Source organism: Capra hircus, chromosome 3, assembly GCF_001704415.2.
Source record: "Capra hircus breed San Clemente chromosome 3, ASM170441v1, whole genome shotgun sequence".
Taxonomy (NCBI): Eukaryota; Metazoa; Chordata; class Mammalia; order Artiodactyla; family Bovidae; genus Capra; species Capra hircus.
Genome location: NC_030810.1, coordinates 21,219,601 through 21,242,718, shown reverse-complemented (window position 1 = coordinate 21,242,718; position 23,118 = coordinate 21,219,601). Strand labels below are relative to the sequence as shown.

General features: G+C 44.5%; 1 protein-coding gene across 4 annotated transcripts in view; it reads left to right on the top strand.

Annotated features, from left to right (window-relative positions):
- The window catches only part of MKNK1 (MAP kinase interacting serine/threonine kinase 1), a 45,349-nt gene continuing 24,465 nt past the window's right edge, over positions 2,235-23,118 (top strand). For 2 of the 4 annotated variants that reach the window (XM_018043783.1, XM_013962884.2), the window contains exons 1-3: positions 2,235-2,349; positions 13,304-13,485; positions 21,447-21,553. In XM_018043783.1, coding sequence (XP_017899272.1) covers positions 21,538-21,553 — 16 coding nt within the window. In that variant the 5' untranslated portion in view covers positions 2,235-2,349; positions 13,304-13,485; positions 21,447-21,537. The remainder of the gene's footprint in view (positions 2,350-13,303; positions 13,486-21,446; positions 21,554-23,118) is intronic. The other 2 variants (XM_018043789.1, XM_018043777.1) reach the window with 2 other exon arrangements.

Here is a 23,118-nt window from a genome sequence, read left to right as displayed (position 1 = left end):
GTGTCCCTCTTTTGATTGCTGTAGGTGTCTAAGGCCCTCCACTCTGCAGCCCCTTCTGGCTTACCAGAGGAGGCCCCAGTCCAGCATTCTAAAACGTGGCTTTGCTTGCACACCTCCTATGACAGGTCACTCACTACTTCCTCAATTACTAGACTCAGAAACTTCAGACTCTGGGATCATGGTTGTTCTGGAATACACCATATAAAGGTATATTTATCTCAGAACTGTGTGGCCAAGACCTGTACCTTACATGAGAATGTCTGAATACATCAGAAAGCCCTCACAAAACTACTTTGAGAAATTCAGAGAGGGATGCTTGGAGAATACTAGACAGAAAAAGAAGATAAAAGAGAGAGCTGGGGCCTCAGCTATACAAAAGGGCCCCCCATAGGGCAAAACTTGGCAAGAGAGGATCTGGGCAGAGGCAGTGTATTGAATGTAGAAGGGCAGCCAGGCTGCATAAGGCTTTGTTTTCCTGTTGGCTCAGGAGCCATAAAAATATTTGCAGCAGGGAATAGGGAAGCGAGCCATTTGCCCCACCCTGGATCACAGCATTCACCTGCTGAGTAAAGGATGCCCCAGCATCCTTGGCCCTCATGAACACTGCAGCCTCTTGGAGGTTGTTTCCTGCTGGTTCTCCCACTGCCCCACCCCCAGGAGCTGTGTGGAGTGTATGGTGAAGGGAGCCACAGGCATGGCTGGAACTCCATCTGATGTGGGGGACCTTCCCTAAGACTTTCCTCCTCTGAGCCCCTAGAGCCCTCATCTCTGTTTAACTGAACTTGGGTGCCATATGGGCACATAGCAATTTTGAGAACTTTGGTTGGAACCTAAGCCTGAGTGACTCAGGATCATCTGGCTATTGAGTCATTCAGTTCAGTTCAGTTCAGTTGCTCAGTCATGTCCAACTCTTTGCAACCCCATGGACTGCAGCATGCCAGGCTTCCCTGTCCACCAACTCCCGGAGCTTGCTCAAACTCATGTCCTGAGTCAGTGATGCCATCCAACAGTCTCATCTTCTGTCATCTCCTTCTCTTCCTGCCTTCAGTCTTTTCCAGCATCAGGGTCTTTTCCAATGAGTCAGTTCTTCACATCAGGTGCCCAAAGTACTGGAGCTTCAGCTTCAGCATCAGTCTTTCCAATGAACATTCAGGATTGATTTCCTTTAGGATGGACTGATTTGATCTCCCTGCAGTCCAAGACACTCTCAAGAGTTCTCTCCAACACCACAGTTCAGAAGCATCAATTCTTCATCTCTCAGCTTTCTTTATGGTCCAACTGTCACATCCATACATGACTACTGGAAAAACGATAGCTTTGACTAGACGGACCTTTGTCGGCAAAATAATGACTCTGCTTTTTAATAGGCTGTCTAGATTGGTCATAGCTTTTCTTCCAAGGAGCAAGCATCTTTTAATTTCATGGCTGCAGTCACCATCTGCAGTGATTTTGGAGCCAAAGAAAATAAAGTCTGTCACTGTTTCCATCATTTCCCCATCCATTTGCCATTAATGATGGGATTGGATGCCATGATCTTTTTTTTTTTTGAATGTTGAGTTTTAAGCCAGCTTTTTCCCTCTCCTTTCACTTTCTTCAAGAGGCTCTTTAGTTCCTCTTGGCTTTCTGCTCTAAGGGTGGTGTCATCTGCATATCTCAGGTTGATATTTCTCCCAGTAACCTTGATTCCAGCCTGTGCTTCATCCAGCCCAGCGTTTCACATGATGTACTCTGCATATAAGTTATATAAGCAGGGTGACAATATATAGCCATGACGTACTCCTTTCACAATTTGGAACCAGTCCGTTGTTCCATGTCTGTCCCCGGTCTACCTGTTGCTTCTTGACTTACGTACAGATTTCTCAGGAGGCAGGTAGGGTGGTCTGGTATTCCCATCTCTTTAAGAAATTTCCAAGCACCCAAACCTTCTAAGAAAGTTTACAGAATTCGTTCTCGTTTTTAAAAAGACTGGCAGCATTCAAAGTATTCCTCCCAAGCATGCAGAAGCGCTCGGTAAATATAATTATACCTGCTCCTTGCCCGGCCTGCTCCTTCCAGGAGCTTCCCAGGACTCCTGACCGCCAGTCCGAAAAGGTAGTGTCAGAAGGCGCCAAGCCCCGCCCCCTACCCCAGCAATCGCCCCGCCCCTCTTCCTGAAGGCCTGAGCAGTTTACTTAGTGCGTCCCCACCCTTTCCCAGCGCGTAGCCAACAGGGCGCAGGCGCAGCTCCGCCCCTCACGCCTCTCTTAGGTCGGGCCCGCCCCTCGGGGCTAGTACTGCCTCTTCCGCGTTCTCGGGGGAGCGTTCTGTAGGTGGAGTGCGAGCGACGTATTCCGCCAGGAGTCAGCTGAGGTAAAGCCCAGACAGCGAGACATCTCTGCGAGTAAAATGGGGCGCCCACGGGGGAGGGGGGAGGCGGCCCGTGAATGCGTCCTGTTCCTGGGAAGGAGCTGTCGGGGCTTTCGGAACGGGCCGAGGTCAGGACCAGATTCTATTCTGTTGCCGGCCGGGCGGGGGCGAACAGCTGAAGAAGCAGCTTCTTTAAGACTCTCCTTGAGGCTCCGTCTGGGACAAGCTCTGGGCGCATCGCGTGTCTCCAGTCCGGGCTCAACCGGCGCCTGGGTTCAGGGCTTGGGTTGTGACAGGTGTCCGAGGTCGGAATTTAGCCAGGGGCCAGTTTGAGACTCGGTACGTATCAGGCTATATGGCTGGGCTCAAGGCTCAGGCAGTCCAACGTCATGAATAGTTTTTCACGTGAGGAATGTTTGATATCTGTGCACTCCATTATTTTAAAGTGAACTATTCTCACTTAAAAGTTCCTGATGTGTGTGGGTCGCTGTCCTGTGAGGAGAGAGAATAGTGTGAGATACAGTCTGTCTCCTTAGGGAATTTCCAGGCTACCTTCTCAGATGGTCAGTGGCAGATCAGAGGCCAGCGTGGGTGACAGGATTGAAATGTTGGAAATGCTCGAGTTTGGGTCAAGCATTCCTGGGTTCAGATCTCACCTCTGCCGCTTAACTAGCTGTGTGCCTTCACCATGCTGGCCTCTGATCTGCCACTGACCATCTGACAGGTGGCCTGGAAACTAACTCCCTAAGGAGACAGACTGTATCTGCCACTTAGTAGCTGTGCAAGTTTTTTTCCCACCCAGAGCTTTAGCTTCTCTTCTATTAAAAGGGCACAGGAGGGTCAGTGTGAAGGTGAGTTGCAGTCCCCTAATGTGGCACCTGTCATGAATTGGGTGCTGAATATTTGGTGCGTGAAATGAGTGTGATTTCTAGGAATTAGATCATTTTGGACGTTAGAAAGGCCTTGGGGGAAGAGTTAAGGTGACCTAGGTTTTGAAGCCTCAGTGGGGTTTACAGGGGGAGCTGACCTTGCAAGTTGGGTCAGTGCTTAGTGACCAGTCGTCATATGCCCAGCACTGTGCTGGACAATTCATGTCTGTTATTTCACTGGATCTTCAGCCATTGACCCAAGTGCTTTCAGCCCCACTATCCTTAGCTTCAGCCCCTCTAAAGAAGGCTTGGCTGGAAGTAATGTAAAGAGGGTTGATGTTTTGTTTTGTTTTTTAATGTGGAGCTGGGGCAGCTGGAGACTTTGGTGATCTCGCCCCAACTTCTTCCACATCAGCTCTTCCCTTTCTGTGATCCATAGTGCTACTTGAGTTCTTGACTTTGGGAGGCCTATTATGCTAGCAGATTTCAATGGTTATAGGGCCTAACAAGGGAGCCCCTCTTGAACTTGGATTGCATGAAGTTGAACCTGGGCAGTGAATTCTGTGAACAGGAGCTGTTGGGTTCTGGCACAAACTTATGAAGATCCCATAGTAATTTAGTAACTTGGTTCCTTTTTACTTTTCATGGGTGCCCATATGATCTTCCTGAGAAATGTTCTCAACATATCTCTGCTCAGAAACCTTGGCTAGCATTGTTGCCTACCTTATGGAGTTTGGACCCTTGACCTCATGGAAAAGCCCCTCCATAATCTGTTCCCAAATCTCTGTCCTGTCCTCTTTCTCTTTGTTCTCTTGAACCTGCACCCTATGGCCCAGGCAAAATAAACTTTTTTCTTTTAAATTTCCCTCAAGTACTCCCTTGCATGTTCCTTTATTCACTCTTCCTAGAGTCCCCACCTTCATCTTTCAAGGCCTGTGTCTCCTGTAACCCGTCACTGAAGCTTCTCTGATTCCCACTACTGAATTAGTTGCCCCCTTCCCACACCTTGAATATAGCTCTGATTATAGTATACCTTGGGACATGTCCCCCACGATGTGCTCTGAGTACATTGGTGGAAAGGGACCGTGTCTGTTGCATCCCTCCTCTGCCTGGCACATAGTAGGCCTCTGCAGTGTGTGCAGTCAGATGAGTCAGTGACATTTTTATATATTCGCTTTGGTCTCTGTTTTATGAGCTTTCAGGTTCAGAGTGGGCCTTTTTGTTCTTCCTTCTTTTTGTGCCTAAAGAGAGTCCTAGTTTAGATTGATGGTGCCCTAATTATAGGCATCAAAGTAAGAAAGTGCAGGAATCCTGCACAAGGCAGAATCCGTCGTTGCTACTATTGTTTTCAGCCTCTTGCCCTGCCTTTGCTGTGAGTTCTGTTGGCAAGGAGGTGATGTTCTGTTCAGGATCCTGCACTGAATGTGTTACAGTCCACACAGGGGAAGGTGCACAGGTGGTTTACCAGTCAATTGTTCTGACCTTGCCTTGGCCCCTCTCCTCTGGGAACCGGCAGCTACAGTTTTTCCTTGCCAGCAGCTTCACCATCTGGAACAGGAAGGCTCTTTGGTGATTGTACAGAAATATACCTCATTGAAGGAACAGGGAGCTTGGGCAACATCTGGTTCTTCTTACATTTTACAGATGGGAAGAGGCCCAGAGAGGGGAAGGGACAAGACTGGACAAGACATGAGTCAGTGGTAGAGATAATATGAAAAGTGAAAGATTCGGACTCTGTTTTCTTCCAGTCTGCTACTTTGTAAGAAAATATTGAACATTTATTGAGTACTTATTATGTGGCATATACTGTTTTAAGTGCTTTATATGTGACATGTCAAAACTATGTATTCTACAGACTTGGAAACGGAGGCAGCTAGAAATCATTCAGATCTACTTTTGGGTTCTACATGTTTGCTTTATGGGCTTCCCTGATAGCTCAATTGGTAAAGAATCTGCCTGCAATGCAGGAGACCCCGGTTCGATTCGTGGGTCGGGAAGATCCGCTGGAGAAGGCATAGGCTACCCACTCCAGTATTCTTGGGCTTCCCTTGTGGCTCAGCTGGTAAAGAATCTGCCCGCAATGCGGGAGACCTGGGTTCAGTCCCTGGGTTGAGAAGATCCCTGGAGAAGGGAAAGGCTACCCACTCCAGTATTCTGGCCTGGAATACTGTTTGCCTTATAATATGGTTTCAGTGGCTGTTGTTCTAACCCATGGGGTAGAACAGTTCTTCAGGGTCACCTGCCTCCATGAGGAAGTGGTGTCCTCCCAGCCATGTCTTCCTATATCCTGAAGAAATGTCTTTAGATGAGTCCAGAGAGTGTTGAAAGAGTGGGTGATAGAATGAAGCAAACTGCATGAGTATTGGTGGCTCTTAGTTTAGGAATATTAGTATACTTTAAAAATTGCATGTTAAACAAGTCAGGCAGTGAGAGCAGAATTTTAGAAATTCAGTCCAGGAGCTTTCTGTAAAGTTTCTCAGTCAGTGATTCAGTTCAGTTCAGTCGCTCGGTCATGTCTGACTCTTTGCAACCCCATGGACTGCAGCACACCAGGCCTCCCTGTCCATCACCGACTCCCGGAGTTTACTCAAACCCATGTCCATTGAGTCGGTAATGTCATCCAACCATCTCATCCTCTGTTGTCCCCTTCTTCTGCCTTCAATCTTTCCCAGCATCAGGGTCTTCTCAAATGAGTCAATTCTTCACATCAGGTGGCCAAAGTATTGGAGTTTCAGCTTCAGCATCAGTCCTTCCAATGAACACCCAGGACTGATCTCCTTTAGGATGGACTAGTTGGATCTCCTTGCAGTCCAAGGGACTCTCAAGAGTCTTCTCCAACACCACAGTTCAAAAGCATCAATTCTTCTGTGCTCAGCTTTCTTTCTAGTCCAACTCTCACATCCATACATGACTACTGGAAAAACCATGGTGGCAAGATTCAATTCAAAAACACATATTGAGCTCTTTCTACATACAGGACCCTGGTATAGAGAAATATACACAGAAGAGAGCAACACGTTTCCTGCCCTCCTATAAGTAATTGTCTTTTCAGAGCCTTCTCCCTCCAGTGTAGTTGGCAAGACAGGTAAGTACATAAATAACTGAAATCAGGTTGACTCTAGTAAATCTAGTAAAGAATGTAAACAAAGTAGGAGAAATCAATCCCAACATGACCAAAGGGGGTTCAGCAAGGATTCCTGAAGGTTGAAAAATTTATGCTAGGCCTTGAAGGAGGTTCATTCCTGTGAGAAGAAACAGCTTGGGCAGTGGTCTAGAGGTGGAAGTGAGGGAGAGGAATGGATTTGGTGAGGAAGGGAAATAAACTGAAATGATGAATTGTGGTCATAATGTATAGAGGTGTGAAGAGAAGAACACTGACGTTTATCTAGTCTCTGCTTTGTGGCTGAGTATATTAGATGTATTACACACTATAATTTATTTAATCCTCTGAATCCTATAACATGGGGATATTTAACCCCAATTTAAAGATGAAGAAACTGGACCTCAGAAAGATTAGAGTGATTTGCCCAAAGTCATGTAGCTCATAAGTGACAGAGCTTGGTCCAAACCTATTAGTGTTGGATTCAGAGACCTGTGTTCTTTTCACTATACTGAAGACTTCAAATGCCGTGACTGGGGCTCTGTTTATTCTCTCTTCAGAAAGGAGGTAAAGAAAGTTGGAGAATGGGAACACTTTGTTGCAGCACACAAGCTCTTTAGTTGTGGCATGCAGGATCTAGTTCCCTGACCAGGAATGGAACCAGGACTCCGTGCATTGGGAGCATGGAGTCTTAGCCACTGGACCACCAGGAAAATCCCAATAGTAATACTATTGATAATTATTATTGATATACAATTAGGTATTGGTTTTATAGAAGGTGTATTTTTATGACCATTTCCCTACTGTCTTACTCTGATATGCCTTCTCTTTCTTTCCATTGTCCCATCAAGAAAATTTGAAACATAGTCATGCCTCATTTTATTGCACTTTGAAAATATTGTATTTCTTACATATTAAAGGTTTTTGGCAACTGTGTATTGTCAGATGAGGGTTAACATTTTTTAGCAATAAGTGTATTTTATTATTTTTAATTAATTTTAATAATATTAAATTGATTTAATTTAATGATTCATTTTAATTAAGGTATGTACATTGTTTTTTTAAGACATAATGCTATTGCCTACTTAATAGACTACCGTATAGTATAGATATAACTTTTACATGCGTCAAAAACCAAAGAATTTATGTGACTTGATTTATTGCAGTGATCTGGAACCAAACATGCAGTATCTCTGAGGTATGCCTGTACTAGATTGTTCCATCACAGGACTGCAAAGGACGATATGACAAAAAGTGCCAATAGGTCAATTAATGTCAGTGGCTAAAAAAAAAAGAGTCAGTGACTCATTAGAAAAGTCTTACCTGACTTTTGTTTCACCCACCTGGTCTCCACAGCAAATAGGAACAGAGCTGCATGTTTATTTCCTTTTGCACAGCCTTCAACAAAAGTGCCTACCAGGAATTCCCTGGCAGTCCAGAGGACCCTGTGCTCTCACTGCTGAGGACCCTGGTCAGATTACAAAAATCCCGCAAACTGCGTAGCATGGCCCAAAAAAACAATACTCAGCCAAACCCCTTCAATTCACTTGTGAAAAAGTACAGTGACATTGTCTTTCGAAAAGTGCTGCTTGATTTGGTTTTTCTCTCTCCATCTTAAGCCCCTCTAGCCTGAACTTAAGCTGTTTCTTCTTTTTCCACTTTCCATGAATATGGAAAATTTCCCTCTGATTATAAGAGAGGATGAGATCAAGATTTTCTCATGAAAACCTTTTGTAGACTTAAAAACTAGAATCAAATTGGGCCTCCTCTTCTGGAGGCTAAACAGCCATGTTTTCTTTTAGTTCGCTATTAAAACATATTTTCTGTTGCTTGGATCACATTGCTCATGCTTTTCTTTCTTTTAGGTCTTTCTCCTTCTCAACAATGACCCAAACTGTGCTTAGTCTGCTAATAGGAGTCCAACTAAAGCAGTTTAAGGGCAGAATAACTTCAGATATTTTCATTCATTCATTAACATTTATTGAATGTTTGCCCCATGTCAGGCACTGTGCTAGGGGTAGGGGACCTAGAGGTAAATCAGACAGTCTCTGCCCTGCGGCTAGTTCACAGTCTAGGGGGAGATGTGCAATAAAATGCTACAGGTACTATGACTGAGTTATGCACAAGTGTGGGAAGCTGGAAACTGTTCAGTGAAGTTAGATAGAAACTGTCCATTTTGCCTGGGCTATAGATGAGGACTTCTGTCAGTTCAGTTCAGTTCAGTCGCTCAGTCGTGTCCGACTCTTTGCGACCCCATGAATCACAGCACGCCAGGCCTCCCTGTCCATCACCAACTCCCAGAGTTCACTCAGACTCACGTCCGTCAAGTCAGTGATGCCAGCCAGCCATCTTATCCTCTGTTGTCCCCTTCTCCTCCTGCCCCCAATCCCTCCCAGCATCAGAGTCTTTTCCAAGGAGTCAACTCTTCACATGAGGTGGCCAAAGTACTGGAGTTTCAGCTTTAGCATCATTCCTTCCAAAGAAATCCCAGGGCTGATCTCCTTTAGAATGGACTGGTTGGATCTCCTTGCAGTCCAAGGGACTCTCAAGAGTCTTCTCCAACACCACAGTTCAAAAGCATCAATTCTTCGGCGCTCAGCTTTCTTCGCAGTCCAACTCTCACAGCCATACATGACCACTGGAAAAACCATACCCTTGACTAGACAGACCTTTGTTGGCAAAGTAATGTCTCTGCTTTTGAATATACTATCTAGGTCGGTCATAACTTTTCTTCCAAGGAGTAAGCGTCTTTTAATTTCATGGCTGAAGTCACCATCTCCAGTGATTTTGGAGCCCAAAAAAATAAAGTCTGACACTGTTTCCAATATTTCCCCATCTATTTGCCATGAAGTGATGGGACCAGATGCCATGATCTTTGTTTTCTGAACGTTGCGCTTTAAGCCAACTTTTTCACTCTCCTCTTTCAGTTTCATCAAGAAGCTTTTTAGTTCCTCTTCACTTTCTGCCATAAGGGTGGTATCATCTGCATATCTGATGTTATTGGTATTTCTGCCGGCAATCTTGATTCCAACTTGTGCTTCTTCCAGCCCAGCGTTTCTCATGATGTACTCTGCATAGAAGTTAAATAAGCAGAGTGACAATATACAGCCTTGACGTATTCCTTTTCCTATTTGGAACCAGTCTGTTGTTCCATGTCCAGTTCTAACTGTTGCTTCCTGACCTGCGTATATGTTTCTCAAGAGGCAGGTCAGGTGGTCTGGTATTCCCATCTCTTTCAGAATTTTTCTGTAGAGGAGTCGTAAGATGTAATGCCGGAAGGGTGGGCTAGGGCAAGATTGTGGAGGCCCTGAGTGACAGCATGGGAGCTTGGTCATTCCAGAGGTAGTAAATACCCATTAGAAGAGTTGGAACAGGAAAGTGCCAGGCTCAAATCTGGCTTTTCAGATCAAGGACAGAGATACCACACACTTATCTGTCTTATCTGCGCCCCGACTGATGTTTTATGGGGGGAAATGTCTTATTTGTGTACTTGGTTTTTTTTCTCTAAAGCTTCTATAGAGAGACTAGTTTTTGAACTCTGAAAAAAATTCATTCTCTGTACAGCAGAAAATTCATGAATAATTGAGAGAGAGTTGGGTGCTTGACCTGTGTAAGATCCGGTGGCAGGGCAGTCTGTGAGATTTGGCCTGGTCACATTTCACTCTTTCCCAGATGTATACCAGGAAGAGGTGCGGGAATGAGAAGAGGGTTCCAGGGCTCTTCTGGATATTTCATATGGAATGCTAAGAAGATTCAGGTAGTATGAGAGTCAGAAGTTCTTTCTGAGGAGGAAAAGAGGCCCACTGGAATTTGGAATGGTGTCAGAAGGAATCAGGGCCAACCGGGCACTCAGAATCCTGGGTCATGTGTCTGAAAACCTCCAAATACTGTCTCTGCCTTTGTACTCTGCTCTCAGTTTGTTCTCTTCTGCTGCCCAGTTGTGGTTTACAGAGTGGCTGGATTGCTTTCCAGTCACAGCTGATCTGAGGAAGCCATATCCCAAGCTAGAGTAACAATTACTATTTATTGAGTGTGTACTATAAACCAGGCATTGTGCCATGAACTTGATACAGATTAGCTCATTCTCACAAAATCCCTGTCAGGTGGATGTTATTGCTCCCTTTTGATAGATGATGACAGTGAAACACAAGAGAGGTTAAATATTATGTCCAGGGTTACCTCATTATTACACGATAAGGCTAGACTGAATCTAGAACATCTGGCTCCACTTGTTTTTGTCTGGACTGCAAGCCATTTACATTTTTTAATGGTTGGGGAAAAGTTCAAGAGAAAATTAATATTTTGTGATAGAAAAATCATATAAAATTAAAACTTCAGCATCCATAAGTAAAGTCTTACTGAAATATAGCCACGCTCACTCATTTTCACATCATCTCTGGCTTCTTTTGCTCTGCAAACGCAAAATTGAGTAGTTGTTGTGACAGAGGCCATGTGACACACAAAGTATAAAATATTGACTCTGGCCTTTTACAGAGAAAAATGGCCAACCCCTACTATAGGCAACAAGAAGGGACCAAGAGATTCAAGCCTATGGCAAGGCTGAAAGCAAAGAGTTAAAAGTCAAGGGTGTTCAAGGTTGTCCCTGGAAGCATTGTGCCCATAGGGAGAGGGAACATAACCTGAGCTTTTGTAGACCTTGGAAATAGTTTCTGTGGGCCACAGAGATTTGTTTGGGAATAAAATGCACAATAGGAAGGATTATTCTATGTGTTAATGTTCTCTTCTGAATAATAAAGAAATATTTTATGGATGAAATAATTCATTCTGATATTAACTAGAGCCCTTTTTTACGCCAGATACTACATTCAGTTCAGTTCAGTCGCTCAGTCATGTCCGACTCTTTGCGACCCCATGAATCACAGCACGCCAGGCCTCCCTGTCCATCACCAACTCCCAGAGTTCACTCAGACTCACGTCCATCGAGTCAGTGATGCCCTCCAGCCATCTCATCCTCTGTCGTCCCCTTCTCCTCCTGCCCCCAATCCCTCCCAGCATCAGAGTCTTTTCCAAGGAGTCAACTCTTCACATGAGGTGGCCAAAGTACTGGAGTTTCAGCTTTAGCATCATTCCTTCCAAAGAAATCCCAGGGTTGATCTTCAGAATGGACTGGTTGGATCTCCTTGCAGTCCAAGGGACTCTCAAGAGTCTTCTCCAACACCACAGTTCAAAAGCATCAATTCTTCGGCGCTCAGCTTTCTTCACAGTCCAACTCTCACAGCCATACATGACCACAGGAAAAACCATAGCCTTGACTGGATGGACCTTTGTTGGCAAAGTAATGTCTCTGCTTTTGAATATGCTATCTAGGTTGGTCATAACTTTTCTTCCAAGGAGTAAGCGTCTTTTAATTTCATGGCTGAAGTCACCATCTCCAGTGATTTTGGAGCCCAAAAAAATGAAGTCTGACATTGTTTCCACTGTTTCCCTATCTATTTGCCATGAAGTGATGGGACCAGATGCCATGATCTTCGTTTTCTGAATGTTGAGCTTTAAGCCAACTTTTTCACTCTCCTCTTTCACTTTCATCAAGAGGCTTTTTAGCTCCTCTTCACTTTCTGCCATAAGGGTGGTGTCATCTGCATATCTGATGTTATTGATATTTCTGCCGGCAATCTTGATTCCAACTTGTGCTTCTTCCAGCCCAGCGTTTCTCATGATGTACTCTGCATAGAAGTTAAATAAGCAGGGTGACAATATACAGCCTTGACGTACTCCTTTTCCTATTTGGAACCAGTTTGTTGTTCCATGTCCCCTTGTAACTGTTGCCTCCTGACCTGCATATAGGTTTCTCAAGAGGCAGGTCAGGTGATCGATGCTGGAAATACAAAGATGAAAAAGATACGTCCTTGCCTTTGAGGTGCTTATGGCCTCATGGGAGAGCCACGTGTGCATGAGGGGAGCCAACTCTAAGTATTACAATAGTAGATGTGCTTTCAATTCAGTGTTGAATGAAGTAGGAAAAAAGTTAGGGACTATTCCTGTAATTTGTGGGGCTGCTCTCAGTAATTTATAATGGGCCTGGAAGGATGAATGGGTGTTATTTTTCAAGGAACTACATACCAGGCTGAAGGAGAACCTGACCGTAGTAATAGTTGGAGCTTATAAGGTTGGAAGAGAAAGTAACATTAGAAATGATTTAAAGGTTCTGTGGCTGAGTGACTGGCAGGGTGATAATGCGATAGAGAAAAAGAGAAAGGAGGAAGGAGGTGGTAGCTGGGGGTTAGGGACAAGTCCAGTTTGGGACATGTGATTTGAGGTAATGATGAAACACATCCGGCTTCCAGTTAGGAAAACACTTTAGAAATGTTAGCACTACACTTTCAGAGCTTTTCTGTTGGGAAAAGGGGAAGTACATACTCAATGCATAGAGAAACTGACAAATCAACCTTGGCAGCTGATAAGTGGCACCATGAGATTAAAAATAGCAGTGAACGTTTGGAAAATGAAATCATCAGATGGAAAACCAGCAATAACTAGGCAATTGGCAGAAAACCTTGCTCCTGTTCGTGCCACCTGCCGTTCTCAGCATCCACTTTTCCTTTCTGACTCTTGCCTCCCCACTGTGAGTCTTAGACCTGACCACTGGGAGATGGACCCAGAGTTCATTCATCTCCAGATAAGTGGACAACAGAGCAGTGGCAGCCTTTACCTTCTACGTGAGGCTGTTCAGGGAACAAAGGTGTCCATATCTGTTATCCAGGTCCAGTTACTTCTTTTGGGGTCTGGAATGCCACAGTGGAAGCATAATTTGAAAACTTTAACCCAGCTTTGACTTTGTTAAGTCAAAGCTTTGTGTCAGCATTTTAAATGCTCCAATGCCTGATTTTAAAGACTGGGGAAATCTCTGATTGCCTTTTGATTACCTACTTACTGGTATAACACAGATTTAGGGAATACAGGCTGATCTTTATCTTCTCTGGTCATTAAGTCAATATTTTTACATCCTTCCCATTTCTGCTTTCTGAAGGTTTTCATGCCAGATATGATGAAGCAGAGGCCGATGGAGAACTGAATAATGTCTGCTGTGCACAGAGGCCATTGAAACCTTTCCTGTAGCTGGAAAACAGCAGCCCCCTGACAGAAGCATTATTGCATTTGAAGTTTCAAGTTGACAGAGGATTCGCTTCACAGAGTTGGGCAGACCTATAGGTAAGATTGGATGCCCATTTTACTTAACTTTAGAAAAAAATTTGTTACATTTTGGCCACACTGGATGGTTCATAGGATCTTAGTTCCCCAACCAATGATCGAACCTGTGTCCCCTGCATTGGAAACTCAGTCTTAACCACTGGGCCTCCAGGGAAGTCCCTTACTTAACACTTTAGATTGCATCAGGTTGAAATTACAGATTTCCCTTCTATCTGAAAGTAGAACCTTCTGGTGAAACCTTCCTTAAGCTGAAATTGTGGTAAGCAATTATCTTAGGACACATCTTGCTAATGGATGCACAAATAAATGGAGATCAAGCACAGATGCTCACAGATAGAGTTCCAGGCTCCATGAGCTAGATGCTGAGTGTTGTTCCTAGGGAAGGAGTTCAGTGGTACCACTCTGCTCACGGTGCCTGCTGCCATTATAACATTCAAGATGTGCTGAACTACGTTTTCACTTTTCATCCTTTCTCATAAAAAGGAAAACCTTCTTAGTATTTCTTGAAAATGAGTACATACTAAGAAAGGTCTTTCATAAAAGCAAAATGGCATAAAGAGAACTTTCCATAAGCGGTGTAGATCTGTATCTGATATTGCCAGAGGAAGGAATAAGTCAGAGACTTCAGTGTTCAGCTGGGCAACTGGGATTCACTGGGCTCCTTGGCACCCCTAAGACAGTTACTAAACAGGGAGAAGCACAAGAAGAAAATGGCAGAGAGGGTCATAAGGAAAACCATGCAGTAAATAAAACATTTATTCCCTAAAGGTAAAACAACTGTATCATGACAAAACAAAATCAAATACGACAGAACTATAAAAAATAAAATTCTGAACCCACTTAATTTCATTCTCCCCAAGTAACTGCTGTTAATAATGTTTTGAAATGTATCTTTTCAGGTTTTTAAAATAAATGTAACGTATCTGAGGACTTTTTGAAGGGTTCTGTATGACTTGCTGACCTGAGGTCTCCTCATGCCTCACAGTTATAACAGTGCCTCATTTGCTGATTGGTTTAGCCGTGGGCTAGGTGAGAATGGCTTTAGCCTGACCTGTGAGTTTTCCTACTTTGCTGCTATGTCACCCTCCTTTGGCTGAAGCTTGCCAGGGACACAGACTTCCCATCCCCAGAGAGCTGCCCTTGGTGGATTCTCCCCTTCTTTGATGGTACTGCTGTTCTTACGTTACCCTACTTTGATTATGTAACATATATTGAGGTAACCCTCTGTGCCTGGTTCCATACAAGGCAGTGGGGACGGAGAGAAATTAGGTCCCATGCCTTCCTTTGAGGAGGGTAGTGGTCTTTGACTTCTCCTCCATCTCCAGTCACTGGGCAAGATCAGGACCAGCTTTGCCTCTGTGGCTTCACTCCCTCTCCCCATAACACCCCTCACCTCTTTTTCTTCCTTTCTGTCCCCACCTCAGCTACACACCTTCCCTACTCTCCTCCAGGTTACCTCAGCGTCACTCTGCCCTCCAATCCCCCTCCAGCCTACAGTTTGTTCTGCCATCACAGCCAGTTTGATGGCCCTAAAGCAGCAGTTCCCAATCTTTTTGGCACCTGGGACTGATTTCTTGGAAGACAGTTTTTCCATGGACTGGGGATTGGGGGGTGGTTTAGCGATGATTCAGGTGCATTGCACATCTGTTGTGTACGTTATTTCTAATCTAGTGCTGCCACTGATCTAACAGAAGGCCTGGAGGTTGGGGGCCCCTGTCCTAAAGCACAGCTCCAGGGGTGGCCAGTGCCTCCCCATTGCCTAGAACAGTGGTTCACAAATGTGTTTTGCAGACCCTGGGGAGCCCTGAAAACCTTTCAGGGTATCTACAAGGTCAAAGGGTATCTACAAGGTCTTCATAATAGTGCCAAGATGTTGTTTGTTGTTGCAGAGCAACAACAGGCAAACTGCTGGTGCCTTAGCATAAATCCTGGCAGTGGCCCTGACCTGTACTCGCAGTCATTGTATTCTCTGCCACTACGCACTTAGAGTTTCGTTTTAAATACCATGTTTACTTAAATCTGTCCTTGATGAGGCAGCAGAAATCATTAATTTTATTGAATCTTGAGTACACAACTTTTTAATATTCCATATGACACAGTGAAAATGTTCAAAGCTCTCCTGCTGTATATCAAAGCACAACACTTGTATTGAGGAAAAGCACTTGTGAGATTGTTTGTGAATTGCAAGCTGAACTAGCCACTCTTCATTTTTTCATGAAAGAATAAATGACTAAAGGTTGGTAAGGCTGGAAAGTTGATGGGCACCAGATGTTGAAGGACCTTGTGGGCTGTATTAATAAGTTTGGGTGAGCTGACTTTGGCTTTTTATACTGTCCTGCTCACACAAATCCAGTCCTTTACTCCTGCTTGCTATTTTTTTTTAAATTGAGGCATAATCAACATACAACATTTTATTAGTTTCAGGTGTATGACATAATGATTTTATATTTGTGAAACGATCACCACAGTAAGTCTCATTAACATCTATCACTGTACACAGTTACAGAATTTTTGTGTGTGATGAGAATTTTAAAGCCCTACTCTTAGCAACTTTCAAATAGACCATACAGTATTATTAATATAGTTGTCCTGTGTTGTCTGTTAGTCGCTCAGTCATGTCTTTGTGACCCCATGTACTGTAGCCCACCAGGCTCCTCTGTCCATGGAATTCTCCAGGCAAGAATACTGAAATGGGTTGCCATTTCCTTCTCTAGGGGATCTTCCCAACCCAGGGATCAAACTTGGCTCTTCAGCATTGCGGGCAGACTCTTTACTGACTGAACCACCCGGGAAGCCCTTATAATTGCCATGCTGCACATTCTATCCCATAACTTACTTATTTTATGACTAGAATTTTGTACCTTTTTACTCCTTGTACCCCCAGTTTCACCTACCCTTTACTTGCCACCTCTAGCAATGAGCAGTCTGTTCTCTTTTTTAAGATTTCACATATAAGTTACATTCACTGATCACATAGTATTTGTCTTTCTCTGTCTGACTTATTTCACTTAGCCTAATATCCTCAAGGACCATCCATATCATTGCAGATTGCAAGATGCCATTCTTTTTTATGGCTGAATACTATTCCACTGTGTGTATATATATGTGTGTGTGTGTATATCTTTTATCTGCCTATCCATCAGTGGATACTTAGATTGTTTCCATATCTTGGCTGTTGTCAATAATGCTGCTGTGAGCATGAGGGAGCAGGTATCTTTTCAGGTTAACATTTTCATTTTCTTTAGAAAAATACCCAGGTATGGTCATATGGCAGTTCTCTTTTCCTGTTTACCATTTCTTAAGTACACATTCCCGTTATCCCCCCCTCCACCTTTCCTGCTCTCATTCCTTTCGCCAGGTGATGCAGTGACAGCTCTGAAGCCTACACATGAGCCCAGAATCAGAACAGAGGAAGAAGATGGTCCTGAAACTAGACCTTTTACCCCTGGGAATCTTACCATCCCCACCCTGTTTGAGGCCTGTTGTAACTCCACTGGCGCCTTAGTGGGCCTCATTGTAGTTGAGTGGTAGGCTGCAGTCTGCATAATGCCGCCCAGCCTCGCTGCACCCTGGACTCTGGGGCAAACCTGTGAAATACTGTCAACCCTTGGAATCACATTCACAGGCTGTCTTTTGATCAGGACAGGCTGATTTCACAAGGTGCTCCTTTCATCCATCATGTGTTAAATTCGACTTCCATTTGAGTGTGCCCTTTCCTTGATCTTGTCCCCTACATGATACCACCAGAAACCGAGTCAACCAGCTAATCAGTCAGACAGAAGAACACAGTAGCTTTGTCCTGATATCAGAACTGCCATGGAATAATGTAGTTGGACTGGCTGGTAACTCATCCTGTAACAGGCCAAAACACAAAATACAAAACTGCCTCAGAGCAAGGGAGGGAAAACTTCTGGGTAGTTAGATTTTAGATTAATAGTGATAATGTGGTGAGTCATGACCTTGTTTTATGTAAGCTAGAGCCGCCCAGTGTTTTTGACATCATAGTACACAGGAAAAGTGATGTTGTTCAGCTGGTGAGAGGATCAGTAGCTCACAGCACATCGGAGGGGAGACTCCATGCTAAGGTTTCTACATAAAAGCATTCTTGTCTGGCACCTGGCTAACTATGGCTGCTTGTCCCCTTCTGCCTTTCTGCATTCGTGTTTAAATATACTGTAATAGTTAAAAGCTTAAATTCTGAGCCAGACTCTCTAGATTTAAATCCCAGCTCTGCCACTTACTAGCAGTATAATTGTGGCAGATTACTTAATCTGTACCCAGTTTCTTCATCTGTAAAATGTGTATAATAATTATACTTACCTTATAGAGTTCTAACAGTTGAGCCAGTCGGTTTATGTAAACTGTGGTATTTGTAGAATGCTTAGAACTTTGCCTGCCGTGTGCTAAGCATCAAGTCAGTGTGGCGTGTGTACTGCTACCACTACTGTTACTACTGCTTCAGAGAAGGAAATGTTCCAGGCCAGGCTCCCCAGCTCCTCTTCCCTGCCTCATCCTCTGCCCAGATTCCTTAGTCCCAGCCTCTTCCTTAGGAGTGTCCATCGCCCTTCCTTTCATTTCCTCGGCTTCCTTTCATTTTCTTAGTTCTCCATTTGTTTGGGGGCCCTTAGCCAGCTGATGACTGAGAAGACAGCTGAATGGATAATTATCCTCAGCAGCTTACTGTCACCACTTCATTCTCTAGAAAGCTCCAGTGACTAAGGGAACTCCTCTCACAGGTTGGAAAGTGAATTATAGACCTTAACAAGAATTCTAGGGTAGATGGGAGAGGAGCATGAACTAAGTTTGCCAAGCCGACTTAGCTAGCAAAGTCATGTTCTTGGGGAAGAATGATCATCTTTGGTGCCACGTACCAGATGTTCGTGCTGGTTGGTTCTCTCTAAGTTCTACCGAAAGGTGGCGAACAGATCTGGTGCCTTTGGGGGCTGTGTGGCTCCTAAGACTTCGTGGAGAAATGACACAGTTCTGTCAGAAGCTGGGCCTTGAGGCCAGCTTGTGGGCTGAACACTGGATGGGTACTTGCATGTCAGGAATATCTGTGGCTCTTGTAGTCCTACGGGGTAAGCCCCTTCAACCCATTTGTGCTCTGTGAGTTCTCTGGGCCCTCTCCACATGCAGGAACCAGGTTGGTGGTTGGATCGTATCTTTAACACCTACTACACTTCCACTTGATAATGTGTTTTACAAAGAAAGGAGACTATGCATCCCTCCTCTTATTTTAATGGAGAAAGCAAGGTAAACTTATGCCGAGACATAGAAACACATAAACTGGTGGTGGTGATGATACTTTGATGGTGAGACAGCGTATGATCTGCGTCTGCTGACCCCTTCAACTAGCTTATCACCACTTCCCCACATCCTCTGCATTCCAGCCAGCCTGAACAACTTGCATGGCACCAGCCGGCCACGCGGCCTCTTCTGCAGGCCTTAGCACGTGTACCTCCTCTCTCTCTCTCCCCAGCCCCCGCCTGGCTGGTTCCTGCTCATCCTTCAGGTGTCAGCTTAGCTGTCCCTTCCTCTAGTGACCAAACTGAGATAAATGCCTGTCTTTTGCTCCACAGCACCTGGTACTCCCCTGTCATAGTACTTATCCCACTGAATTGAAATGGTTTTAAATTCCAGTGGATTTAAATTCCATGAGGGTAGAGACTGTGTCTTCTCTTGTGTTCTCAGTGTCTAGCACGGGACAGCCAGTAGGTGCCCAATAAATATAGTATTTGTTGAATGAATAAGTCAGCAGTGCTTTCACTTCTCGTTTTTCATTTGATCCTCACAAAATTCTTGTTGATGTAGAGAGCCGGGGGTCTTACTCTGGCCTTGTTTTGTATATAAAGAAACTGATCCTCAGAGAAGCTAAGCAATTTACCAAAGCTCACACAATGTGAAGAGCCAGGACTTAAAAGGGTGTATCTCAGACACAGGTGTTCAATGCATTATTTTAGAATTGTTTTTTTTTTTTTTCACAAAGTTTTTCCTTTTAAAAAAATAGTATTTATAAAGATAAAAATTAAAATGGTATTTGTTGTTTTTCATAATGACAAAAATGATATATTCAAGGCACCAGAATTCCTGAAATTTTTTTTTCCTCCGTCTAATGTTGAATTTCAGTATAAAGAAATCTAGGTATAATTTGTAAAGCTGTACAGACTAAATTCAAATGTATGTTAGAGAAATATTATTGTATATTTTGTTGAAAAATAAAAACTTGACTGAAACAGTAACAGCACTAAATAAAATCGTAAACATCATTGATACCATTTGGAGAATACTGAAAAATATAAAGAAAATAAAAATCACCCCATCACACAGAGAAAACTGCTATAGACCAGACATAACCTGGACTTGAAAGGGCAGCACTGAGTAGATAATTTGGCTTCCCTCATGACTCAGATAGCAAAGAATCTGCCCATGATGCAGGAGAGCTGGGTTCAAACGCTGGGTTGAGAAGATCTCCTAGAGAAGGGAGTGGCGACCCACTCCAGTATTCTTGCCTGGAGAATCCCATGGACAGAGGAGCCTGGCAGGCTCATAGAGTCACAAAAAATCAGACACAACTGAGCAGCTAGCACACACAGATAATTTAACCTCTGAGCCTCAGTTTCCTCACTTGAAATATGGTGAAGTGCTTGCCTTTGGCGATTATTGCGAGAGTTAGAGATAATGTATGTGAAATACCTGTGCTTGGTGCACCGTCAACACTCGTTCAGACTGTCGTAGTTTAACACTTGTATGTATTTCTGTCTATGTCTTTCTCCTCTGTGTTTGTGCATACAGACTTGTGCATACACATGGTTTTTGAAACACCTCTATCTTATGTAAAACACTGGATCCTCAGCATTGCTGGAAAGGGCAGGTATTATTCTTAAGCCTAATCTGTAGATGAGGAAACTGGCACTTTGAAGAGGCAAAGTAACTTGGTCTTGGTGCTACATCTGGTAATATCTGAACTGAACTGTTACTAGGTCTCCCGACGCCACGCCCACACGCCTTTCCTGTCAGCAGTGTGCTTCCTCTCCAGCTCCACCTCCACTGGTACATGGGCAGTGGACCCCTAAGCCTCGCCCAAGAGGAAAGCAAGGGCTGGGGGCAGTGAAGTGCTAGCTGAGATCTGTCTTCAGACGTGAAGGAAGTGCTGGCACATCAGCTGATCATGTAGCAGAGACAAGGCTTCTTGCTAGAAAGTTAAGGGCCTTTCAGTCAGGGGGCTTTGTTGAGAGGGAGTGTTTCAGGGAACTCAGTGAATGGATTCTCTGTGCTGCCTACAGGGCAAAGGTGTCCCTGTATTTCTTTCAGTGTGTGCACTTGGCACGTAGAGGGCCTGGTGACAGGCCTGCACCTAAGCCCAAGGGTGTATGTCCTCTCATGTCATTTTTACTTCAGTACACATTTTCTGATGCCTGGTATGCATCTGCCTGCACCATGATTTAATTAGAAGACCCAGGGGTGAGCAGGTGAAGACAGCTCTGGCCTTTAGGACGCTGGAGAGAGCTCAAGGCCCAGTAGCCCCGGTGCTCTAGCATTAGTGCTAGCAGGGTGTTTGGAAGCAGTGGCTGGAGGACCCTACACAGTACAGTACAGGAATCTCTTTGCATAGATTTCCAAAGTATTTGTGAAGACCTTAAGTTATTATAAGAGAGAGGAGACTTTTGAGCTGGGTTTTGATGGCTGAGAGGAGTTCTTAGGCCAAGGAAAGGAGGTGAGCCAAGGACCAGCTTGATTGTGGAGCCTCGCACCCTGAGGAAGCCCTTATCAAATTATTACACACATAATAAACGAAGGTCCCAAGAGAGTGTATGGACAGGCTCCAGGTAAAGAGCTTTCAGCCCTTTGGTAAGACGATGACACATCCCCATCCCACTTCCTGCCCCACCCACCCCCCACTGTAAACAGGGAAGTTAAATGTTTTTTCACTTCACTGCCTTCCTACATTTTTTTCTTCCTAGTTTCAAAAACAACTCTCCTTCAACAAGTTCTGTTTCCAAGGAAAGTCTTAACCATCTGTCCCTTCTGGCATACCCTCTTCCATTGGAATCCATGCAGAATAGACCAGGTACTCTATCTTTTTGTGTGCGAAGCCATAAAATCTTATATCGCATGTGTGGCAGTGCTCAGAGGTATGCTGCTTCCACGAGAGGCTCCCTCAGCCCTGCTGTGGTGAAAACCAAGTATAAATTGCGACTAACAGGGTTTTCTAGCTAGAGTCATAAGTATGTCTGAGCGTCCCCCGTGAACCATAACGCCGCCAGCTCTCTTGCTGCGCCTCTCCATTGCTGCCTTTGGGCTGTTTTGCTTGTCCTTCAGCCCTCCTTCAGAGCGTGGACAGGGGAAGGAAAAAGAGAAGTGAATCCCAGATCTGTCCACTCTGCACTTGGCTCACAGTGCTAGTGAGAAAATAGATGTGGGGCCGGGTGGGAGGGGGCCTGCCACTGGACTGCACACAAGGGCAGGGCAAGAGGGACAGTGGTCCCTCCTCAGCCTGCTGTCCCCTTGGCCAGTGCCCCCTTCCTGGGGTCTTGAAGACAAGTGACCCTGTGTTTTATTTCTGTAGAATTTCTCACTATGTTGGGCATCTCTTTTCCTTTTAGTCTCCCTTTGGGAAGGTGGATCTTGGGGTGCTAATGTTTAAGTTCGGTTCTTTGAATTCATAGCATGTTGCAGTCCCCAGATACATCTTGTGCTTAAAGCTGTCAGCTAGAGTAGTAGAGATCCTTTGTGGATTCCTTTTCTTCACGTGTTCATCTGTGCTCTAAAATGTAAATGAAAGTCTGCTGTCAGCGGATCCTAAAAATGGAAGGGAAGGAAGAATGCACCTCCATTGAGCTGTCAGACACTTGGCTGCTTAACCAGGTTTTTCTGGATTGTGCTATTGAAACGTGCCATTGTTCTGTGTACTTTCTCCCAGTGGCTGTTGCATACTTGCTTCTGAGAACAATGTACAGTAGCTATGCCTAGGCTCTAATCTGTCTTCCTGAGCAGACCTGCCAATTTTCTGATCGTGTTCAGCTGGGGTCCTCTGAGTAGAGAGTAGGCCTTTCCCCTCAGTGGGCAAAGAGCCAGCTTCCATTTCAAAATCTCAGGAAAAAAAAAAGAAAGAAATCCAGCAACCCAAGCCTGTGTTTATTGAAGGTTGGTCTAAAAGTCTCTCACAGTGTATACCCCATCAGCACTCGAGCGCCTCTATTTTAGAAGGATGTAAAGGTTTAATCACCCTGGTGGGGATTTAGACCCAGAGACTTCAGAGAAATCTTATTATTTCTAACTGCAGGCAAAGGGTATTAAGGCTCCACTCTGGATCAAGGGCATGACATGTTCTCTAAGTAATTTATCTTTAACAGGGGAAGGCCCTTACTAGAGTGTCTTAGAAACAGGACTGTGATTGGCCACTGGTTCATTATTCCTCCTTTTCTCTTTCCCCCTCTCAGTCTCCTGCTTTATTTTCTCTGGCCGTACCCTTTTCTGTCCAGTGTTTAAATGTCTGCCTCACAAATCCTCCCTTTAAGGTGGGGAGCCAGGTGCCTTCCAGGGAGAGATAATAATGTTTTTGTAAAATAACTGAATCCAGCAACACGGCATAGACCTGTTAACAGCAGACTTGAGTGGACCCTACCTGCATTC